This window comes from Buteo buteo, chromosome 2 (genome assembly GCF_964188355.1).
Source record: "Buteo buteo chromosome 2, bButBut1.hap1.1, whole genome shotgun sequence".
In the NCBI taxonomy this organism is placed as follows: domain Eukaryota; kingdom Metazoa; phylum Chordata; class Aves; order Accipitriformes; family Accipitridae; genus Buteo; species Buteo buteo.
This window is the reverse complement of record NC_134172.1, coordinates 68,639,810-68,649,793: the sequence shown is the minus strand read 5'-3', so window position 1 is coordinate 68,649,793 and position 9,984 is coordinate 68,639,810. Positions and strand designations below refer to the sequence as shown.

The window sequence follows — 9,984 nt, the reverse complement described above, 5'->3', positions numbered from 1 at the left end:
GGAGCACTGCTTGGAGTTTAAAAAAATAAGATCTGAAGACAGCATACATCCAGGTTAGGGTAGGAACCAGCCTGGAGGAGGCTGTGGTGGAGTTTCCTGTAGCACGTGACCCTCTGTGCCCAGGACAGTGATTTATCACTAACCCTCTAGTTCACCTCAGCATCCAAGGCCACCAAGGACGCAAGGGAGGGATCTGCGTTGTGTGCTGGGTTACTATCCTTCTTTATTACCCTTACTTTGTCACACAGAGGAGCTGATGAAAGTCACTCCTGGTGCAGCCAGGGAGCCCAGCTCCAGTGAGTCTCCAGCTCTGGACACCCAGCAGAGGTGGGCAGCAGAAGATGGAGAGGAACAAGAGCACATGGGCTGGGTTGAATGTGCAAAGACTGGTCTACATCATGACAACACCTGCCAGACAGGAGACAGCCTCAGCAGCCCAAGGTGGCCAGAAGCACTCCAATCCTCCCTAACCCTCTAAATGGCACCTGTATTTGTGTGCCTGTGGCCATGACCCCTCTACACCTCCTTTCAGGTAAAGCGGCCACCACAAAGATGCCTTCAAAACCAGCTGTCTGTATTGTGGCTACAAACTCTGCTAACTTGCCTGTTAACTTCCTCTTCAAACAAGCACAATACACCATACTCTTCCTGGTTGTCATACCCCTCAACACACATCCCCTCCACCAAGAAAGTACCCCTGCATGGCACAGGGCACCATTTTCCCTCCTAGGGAAGTTCTGCTTTGACAGAATGGAGAGGAGCCAGTCTGCCTACCTGGCCCAGGGACCACACGCATTGTCCATCAAAGACGCACCTGCACATACAATCCTTCAAGCACACTGAAAGAAATCTTGGGGTTCTGGAAACATAAGAGAAAATGAAACTCAACCCTAAGGTATTTTCCAACCTTGAGAACAAATTTACGTAACTTTACCAATGACATTCTCAAAGTGCATGGTGTAGATCCACCTCCCTCACACACACACACACTTTCTGCGACCGTAACTCAAGACAATTCATATGAGAGGAAATACAGCCACAAAAATCATAATATGGTTCTGTAAACCCATGACATAAAATAGCCTGCTTCATTTTGCCCTTCAAATGTCCCCTCTCAAAATGTTGACATTCTCCTTTCTCTGGAATAATGCAGAAATGCATTGGGTGTATGACATTCACCGAGAGTGACAGGACAAACGGGCCCAGAGAGAAAAAATGTGCAACTGAAATATACTTTCCCAAAACCTCACTACAAGTGAGAGAAGCAGAAGAAAAATAAAACACATCTTGAGCCACACATTTGTTCTGGGCAATAAATTCTCATATTCAAGGTGTGTCAGTTCCCTTCTCCATTTAAAAATTACATTTGGCAGAGAAATAACATAGACTGGCCACCATTGTTCCTAACCCAGTGTTCAACAGTGAACAGTTACCTAACTCTTGCACTGAAAATAAAAATAATCAGCTGTCAGTTCCAAATACACGACACAAACATGCTGGAAGTGGAATGGAGCATCCAAATACAATGCATTTGGAGGGTGAGGGGAATCACATTTCTATGTGACATGTCAAGAAATGTCTAGATAATCTTGAGAAGGCCACATACAGAGCCCTTTAGACAATTCTAGATCATAAATGTTACTGCACTGGCCAGGAGAAGAGATTCTTCAGCCAAGCTCAGCACAGTTCCTACAGGCAGATTTCAAAACGAGCTTAGAGCAGTATTCTCTACACAAAGAACCCTTAAGTAGAGTTTTAAAAAATCTCAACTCCCAAAGTCAGTTCAGTACACTGAGCTCTTTGGAAAAACACACCTGCACACTGGATGGGTAGAGGAAGAGGAGCGACTGAAAACTCTCATCCCACATTTTGAGCTACCTAATGCTGAGTTATTCTGGAAATGTATAAACTTAGCCTTCCTGTCCCTTTAGCAAAGGTCACCTTAGCACACAAATCCTACCTGCCTGCCAAGAGGGAAACAAACCCCAGCAAAGATCAGTTCAGATAGCACTCCCCTTTGTACACCAGCTGGTAAAATATGGATCACCTAAATAAACAGCTTCCTGTTTTAGGCAATGGTTCCTGAGAAGGAAAAACAATACCACCCTAAACAGCTATTTCTTATGCAAAGAATCACTGGCTAAATAGGGCATTCTTTTTCCACACTCCTGATAAAGAAGCGACCACGATAGCGGCATGTGATCTGGGTACATTCTCAGGGCATCTGCTATGTCCTGGGCATATAGCCACTTCTTCTTCCACCTGCTGCTCTTCACAACATGCAGGTGTCACGTACAAAACAGTCAACTGGTTAAAAAAGGACAATCTAGCCAGAAGCCAGGCAAGCAGCACGCTGGAAAGCACAATCTCTGTGTTTCGATATCCTTTTCCTCTTTAACGCCTCTTTCCTTCACAGCCGTCTCTGACTTTCATTTGAACTAAAGAAGAAGAAAAGGAAAACTGAGAATGCCACTTAATTCCCCAATAATGTTTGCTTTCCAGGTCCACTTTAAACTCTTCCCACACAGAAGAGGTGTGGGGCAAGGCTCCCCATGGGGAGAATACCCTCTCTTCCAGGAGAAGGACACGGTCCCCTAAGCTGGAGCAGCCTGGAGAGGAGGGAGAGACGAATTCAGGACTGCAGATGAACAGATGTGACCACGCAACATGCCGTCACAAAGTCAGCCAGGAAATGAATTCACAAACGGGGCTGCTGCTCAGTTGCAGCACAAATGTCTTTGTGCCACAGCGCTTCACTGCGTCCGTACTGCTACACTGCCTGCCCAAGGCGGGAGGGAACCTCCACTCACATGTCTGATGCAACTGCTGCCATGCCGATGCCTTCAATTATGGGGCAGCAATCAAGCAGGGAGGAGTCTCAAATTCAGAAGGAATTCGAGTCAGCACTTCCCAACACACCAGTTCATATCTTGTGATCCCAGGGACTATTGGATAAATCAGAAATATCGTTGCTGATGACTTTGGCTGTGGAGAGACACCCAGCAATTATACCAACAGTCCTGCCTTACACTAGCTTGGAGTTTTAGCCGGCTATGATTAAACAACCAAAATTTTTGCTGGCGAAGGAAAGTCGGTCCTATAAAGCTTGAAAAGGAAAGAGGGAAGTGAAAATTAATATCTAAGCAGTGGCTTGCACGTCTCAGAGAGCCAAGCACAGCAGATTTCGGGAAAGGAAACCAATTTCTACCAAGAGTTAACAGAGGAAGTGTTGAGTCTCACAATTTATGCTCAGCAATGTGCTAGCAGCAGAGAGCCCTGATAAAGCTGGGATTTTCCTGTGTTTATTTCTGCACTGGCTAAGGCTGATAAGCTTCTGCAAAGATAAATTCTCCAAAGGCCCAAGTCAGAACTCAGCAGCGGTGACCCACAATCCTTTCTAGGAACGGCAGGTTCAGGTACAAGGAGGAAAATGTGTCAAACCTGCCTCGGTGCAGTAACATCCACAGAACGAGGAAGGGAAAACATGCAGCAAAGCTACATAGGGAACTTCCCCTGTGGGGACATGGAAAAAACGTCATGCGAGAATGTCAGAGATCATAATCTGAGTTCCGATAGCAAGAAATAATCCACACCCACGACTGATGTGAGTCTACCACCTCCCATAAAAGCTGTGTTCCCCTTTTGTCGTCCTCCTCTCTTTTCCAGGTGACAAGAGCTCTGGGACAACTCCCCTGTCCACTGGCACAGCCCGGGGGTGCCTCCTCTCCTTTTTCCAGCAGAGAACATATCTCCAAAATGTTCTATTGTCCCACGCAGCCTTGGGGATTTTAGTATTCAGATAGCGACAATTCTTGTATCTGAAGCCAAACAAGCAGGACAGCTCACCGAGGCCACTAAAACGAGCTCCAGCAGCCACGAGCAGGTCACAGAGGGGGTACAGCTGAACATGAGGGACTAAGGCACCTGGCCATTTCATGAGGCATAAAAAGAAGAAACTACCATGTACTAGAAGAAACCTCCCAAAAGAAACCAAGCCCTACACATGCCCAGCCCTGTAACGGAAAGGTGCTGCCAGGGCATACCAGGATGCATAATGACATCTCGGTCCCCTATGGCCTAAAGCTAAAGTGAGTACAGCTGGGCAGCAGCTACCGACAGTCTCGGCGCCTACGGGAATTGGCCTAAAGATGAAAGGAAATATCCCAAGACAGTAATTTCTTTTATGTTCGGTATCTGTGTCTTTTTAGCAAGGGTTGCCCAGCCAAACTATTGAATCCACGGAAACAGACCCCGATCGGTGCCGTGCAGGAGATGGGGAAATCCCAAAGCACGCCAGCATGAGAAGGGGCCGGGTGCTGGTCCCCGGGCAGACGGCGCACAGCCCAAACCCGCTGCCGACAAACCTCTCCCGTATAAATCACCAAATATTTGGTTGTGGCCTCCCGGGGTGACCGCTTCCTCTCCGCCGGCCGCCCGGTCTGCGCTCAGGGGCGATACCTCAGCCCCCGCCCAAGGTCCGAGTGCTCCCGGGCGCTACCACCGGCCCTGCACGGACCCGGGCCGCGTTAACCGGCGGGCTCCGCTCCCCGGCGCCGACCTGCGGCCCGCAGCCGGGCGCTTACCTGCCTTGCGGCGGGGGCGGAAAGCAGCGGTAAGCCCCGGGCCCGGGCCCGCCGCCCGCCATGTCGCGGCCAGCGCGGGGTCAGAGGGCGGGGGTCGGGGTCAGAGGCCAAGCCCGCGGTCCCGAGAGGCAGCGCCGCGGCCTCCGCCGCGCTAGGGGGCGCTGCCGCCCGGCGGCGGCCGCCCCCACTTCCGGCGCGCTGTGGCGGGCGGGCGATGGCGGCGCAGTTCCGCAGCTACGTGTGGGACCCGGCGCTGATCGTGGCGCAGATGGTGCTGCTGCAGGCGGGCTACTACAGCTCGCTCGGGCTCTGGCTCGCCCTTCTCGGCACCCTGGGCAGCACCGGGCCCTCCCTCCACCAGGTCTTCAGCGACGAGGTGAGGGCGCCGGCCCGCCCGGGCCCCGGGGGAGCCGCCGTGGGCAGGGGCTCCTGGGGCGAGGGGGGGGGCCTTGCTCGGGGGCTCCCCTGGGGGAGACAGACCCCCCTCCCCGTGTAGGCGTTCCCCAGTGTTAGAGAGAGCTCACCCCCCCCGCCGTCGGTAGCACGCCGGTATAGAGGCAGACCTCCCCCACCCCACGTAGCTGCCCCCCCGGTATAAAGACAGACCCGCTGCCTGCGTTAGGTGCCCCCAGTGTGGCGGCAGACCTCTCCCTTTGAACAGGTGGTACCCCCGGTGTAGAGACAGACGCCTTGTATAGGTACCCCTAGTATAAAGAACTCCCCCCATATAGGTAGCCCCAGTACGGAGACACGGGTGCTCCACACCCTCCCTCAGTAGAGAAACAGACCTGTCCCTTTTCTATAGGTACCCCCAGACAGAGAGACAGACCTCTTAGAAGGACTGCCGTAACTGCTCAGGCTCCTCTTATAGCTCACAATCAGCGCAGGGCCACGCCGATGCGGCTGGGCCACGGGAGGAGATTACGTGCTGTGGGCTGTGATTTGTGCCGCGGTTTCCTACTAATAGTCCCGTGTAGATTTTAGGCTTCTCAACCCCGCCGGGGAGGCTCTCCATGATGGCTTTCATCCTCAATGCGCTCACCTGGTAAGTTGGCAACTAGCTGGAGCACCCATGTCTTGTTCTTCCTTAACATTAAACTTTAAGAGAATTCAGCGTGACGTATTGCCTCTCTCAAAACATCTCCTGAAAGCCCTGTGCCTGGTTGAGCTTGTCTGCTGAGGGCAGTTGGGAACTGCTGACTCCTGACTTTCTAGAGCCTGGATAAGTCATTTTACTTCCCTGCCTCAGTTTCCCCGCTAGGAATGAGATTTGCTTCTGTGAGAGATTGTACTGAAAGTTAGAATTAATGGATCTCAGCAAACACTGATCTATAAATAAGAATGTATTTTGCCCCTGCTACTGGGCAAAGATTACTGGGGGAGATAGTTTAAAAATTCCTGCCTGGCTCTCTGCACTAAAAGCTCATTTCCCTGTGATCATATAATTAAAAAGCTGTAAGCATGTAAGTCTTGCTGCAGCAGCCAGGAGAGAGGTCAGAAACAACCTATTTTTAAAACATCTAAGAAGTCTTAAACCAATAAATAATCAGCACTGACAACTGCTGATAGCTCTTGCTGTATCTCCTTTGCCATAGGCTTGGCACAGTTTGTTTATTAATCCCTCTCTTTATGTTGCAGTGCTCTGGGCTTGCTGTACTTCATCCGCCGAGGAAAGCAGTGCCTGGATTTCACAGTCACCGTTCACTTCTTCCACCTTCTGGGCTGCTGGATTTATAACTCGCACTTTCCCTCAACCCTGACGTGGTGGCTGGTGCACATCGTGTGCACCGCGCTAATGGCTGCCATCGGGGAGTACCTCTGCATGAGGATAGAACTCAGAGAAATCCCCCTCAATTCTGCCCCCAAATCCAACGTATAGACTCGCTCTGGCAACAACATGCTGCATTATGTCATTGTTTCCAGCACAAGTGCGTCTAATGCCTGAGAATCATCACTGAAGAAGCACAGCAGGTCTGTTTAGACTTTTTTTTTTTTTTTTTTTTGGACCTTGGTGACTGCATGAGTGTGAGCATCTCCTCTGGCATCAGCCAACAATGGAGGAGGAGCAGATGTTTATTTTGTTAACACAAAGCATTTAATATGACTGTATGGCGAGTGTGCTCTTACACTCTTCACTCATGAGACTGTTAAAAGCCAGGTAGCAAGACTTGATGCGTGAGGAGCATCTGGAATTTAACAAATGTGGGAGTGCCCTCTGTGGGTAACGCAGTGGTCTGCTCTTCTTGCAGGAGCTGGCACAGTGAGCAGTGGGGCTGGGAGCTGCCGCTTCCAATCGGTAACTTGTTTAGGCTTTGGTTGGAAAAAAAGTCAAGGAAGTGAATGGATGGGGAGAAAGAAGATGGTTGTACTTACCTGAATCACCAGCTGAGACCCTTAATAACCTATAACGTTAGATGGGTTTGTTTGCTGTTTCCATGTTTAATACACAGATGTCAGACAGCAGTTTGCTGAAGAAATCTTTTGTAATAATAAAAATATTATGTTGCTGTGAGCGTGTTATAGTTCTCCTGGGAAGCTGAGCACTTCCAGAAATACCATGAGTGTCTGTATCATGGCACCAGAAGGATACAGCCAGAGAACACATGGCTGGAAGATGTCCACTGTCTAGGGCACGTAAAATTTCCTACAATAAGTATTTCATACCTCTGCTCTGAAATGAAGGCATCAGTGAGTGCTGTCTTAGGAAGTCAGCCAGCATAATCCTCGCTTCAGGAGGAGTGTCAGCAATCCAGGGTCTCCACGTGTTCAGCCCAAGGCTGAAGCTGTCCTGGGGAAGCCTGCAAAGGTGTCCTGGAGCCACGCTGCCCTTCCCACTTGTCTGAGTCTTCCAGTCAGGCTTCAGAAGTCTAGCAACAGATCTGGTCTGGTAGAGGTGATGTTTAGTTAAGTGAGAGACTGCTGCTTGTTTCTCAAAGTAACAGGATGTGCCTTTATTTAGAGGCACTTTAAATAAACGTCACCTGTGGGCAGGCAGGAACAACACCTTACTGCTACAGGGCCAAAGCTGGATGGTTCCACCAGACCCCACAGTCCAAGCAAGCAGACCTGCATCCTGCCTGGTTTCTGCTGAGGGATGGCCAGTTTGTGTGAGCCCAAACAAGGGCAGAGCCAGTTCTGAAGACAGATTTTTCTCCTGTGCAGCATCTTGCTGCAGTAATTTTCCTTTGTATGTTAATATTTTTAAGTGTTAATTTGCATAAATTATTTGCTAATTCAGCTTGTTGAAAAGTGGTGGGATGATTTGAGATGCAGAAGTTGATAAACTCTTTGAAGCTGTTCTTTTGTTGCTGGGGGAGCTGTATTTCAATTCCTGCTCTCACATTCAGATACTATGAATTGAGGCAGGATAACATCCTGATGTTTTAAGTACTTGGCCAGTCTGCTGCAGAGGAGGATTGCCAGTTACATTTGTTTAGACAGAACTTTTTATATTCTGAGATTTTGCCAGGACCTATTCCTGACCAAAAAACCCTTTAAGCAGAATTTTAAACAGCAGCAATCTTTCAGAGGGAAGAGTTTACCCAAGTTTTTTCTGGGCAGGAGCCAACACTTGCTGGAGGGCCACCCAGAGGTCACTTCCTAGGGCTTCCCCTGCAACTCTGCTGTGCAGTCAGTAACACAGTTCATCCCTTCTCAAAATCTGCTCATTTCTTATATACAAGGACATTTGCCTTTCTTCCAGTCACCTTCAGCCTAGATATAAACTGGTCTTCCAGTAGGTGCCAGTATCTCCCTTCAGAAAAGGGCAGCGAGTGTGCATGCAATTGGGATCAGGGTACACAGCAGAAGGCACGCTCTGCCTTGGGGCTGACAAACACTGGCTTGATGGCAGTCATATTTTAAGACTGTTTCAGGGTCATTTTGTCCTCTACTGCTTTTTGTTGCTATTATTGAGAAAACATCCCAAACCTGCACGGGGAAAGTTTGCAGGTCTAATTCAAGGCTTAACACCACACCAAAGCACAGTGTGAACTCCTGTGTTCTTCAGGGGCGGTCTTAAGGCAAATATGAGCTAGAAGACTCATTGCAGTGAATATGAGAGAGCAGAGGGAAAGCCACATTCATCCTATTTCTTAAAGGAGAATGGGCAGCTGATCCCAGAGTTGCTGTGAGACCATATTAAAGAGGTGCTTTGTTCCCCTGTAAGAACGGGGATGAAAACTTTGGACTGAGAAACACTTACCTTCTTCCTTTCTGAATACATGAGATATGCTGTAACTGCTTCAGCAACATCCCTTGCAGGAGCAGGGGGGCAGTGTGTGTGTGAAGTCCAGGTACAGCTTTGTATATGCAGATACTCAGCAAGGCCACGAGAAGAATCCTTGACAAATGCGGACTTAACACAGAGTCTGCAGGACATCCAACAAGCTGCACTGCATCAGCATGAAGTATGCTGTAGGATTAGAAATTCTGTCTGAAAGTCTGCTGACTTTGCCTTTGAGGACTGAATTTTTATATTACTTCTTTTTTAAAGGAAAACTACTGTAATTATCCTAGTCATAGGGGAAGTTCTGCTAAAAATGAAATATTGATTGAGGAGGGAGCTTTTGAAACTCATCACTCCCATACTGTGAGACCTAATTTTCACTCACATGCTTTCAGTCAGATTTAGGAGCACCTTTGGCTTTAAAGAAATCTGCTGCTCCATACCAGAATGGTGGCAGATGGTCATTGTTTCTTAATGACTCTTTGGGTTTTGTGTGCAATAGAGTTGAGGGATTTGCTTCCAGGGAAGATATGCCTCAACACCTGCTCTTCTTAGAGACAGTGGTAGTGTCAGCTAGCCATTTGCATACATGCTTTTGCAAAAAGACGACTTCTTGGAGATCTCTGCTGAGACTTTTACATTCCCCTTCCCAAAGCTATTTAAAAGTAGAAAATTTTAACAAACATGCCAAATCCAAAGACAAGCTAAGGGTTGTGGGATGTGGGAGGACTGTGCTTATTTGTTTTCCTACAGACATTAAACACCTAACCTAAATGAAGAGCAGGTACAGGATTTAAATCCAAAAAGACTCCAGCCTTGGTTGTACATGATACCCACTTGCTTCAGCTTTCCCCAGCTACAAACCACAGGCAGGAGAAGAGATAACAGGGGAGGGGGGAACAGAATCAAACAGCATATGCTGCTGTTGCATCAGGATAAGAAGAAAAACTGAAGCAGCTGAGTAGTTCACTCCAGATTCTGCAGTGCTCTGGTTTACCCTTTCTCCACTACTTATATTAAGGCTTTGTGCCCGAGATGCCAAGTACGTTTGTCTGTTGAAAGCCTAAGGTACCTTGCACTGAAGTACTGTCTGAACACCAGCTGCTCCTCCCTGACTTATTTCTTGGAATTTGCCTCAATTTATTTGTTCCCTCCTGCTGCTGCAGGAACAGA

The 9,984-nt window shown here is 48.7% G+C and overlaps 1 protein-coding gene across 1 annotated transcript; it reads left to right on the top strand.

Annotated features, from left to right (window-relative positions):
- Positions 1-4,776: 4,776 nt before the first annotated feature.
- On the top strand, positions 4,777-7,095 carry SYS1 (SYS1 golgi trafficking protein). Its single transcript, XM_075022553.1, has 3 exons — positions 4,777-4,959; positions 5,561-5,628; positions 6,222-7,095. The coding sequence occupies exons 1-3, from the start codon at positions 4,798-4,800 to the stop codon at positions 6,460-6,462; spliced, it is 471 nt and encodes a 156-aa protein (XP_074878654.1). The 5' UTR covers positions 4,777-4,797; the 3' UTR covers positions 6,463-7,095.
- The last annotated feature ends 2,889 nt before the right edge of the window (positions 7,096-9,984 follow it).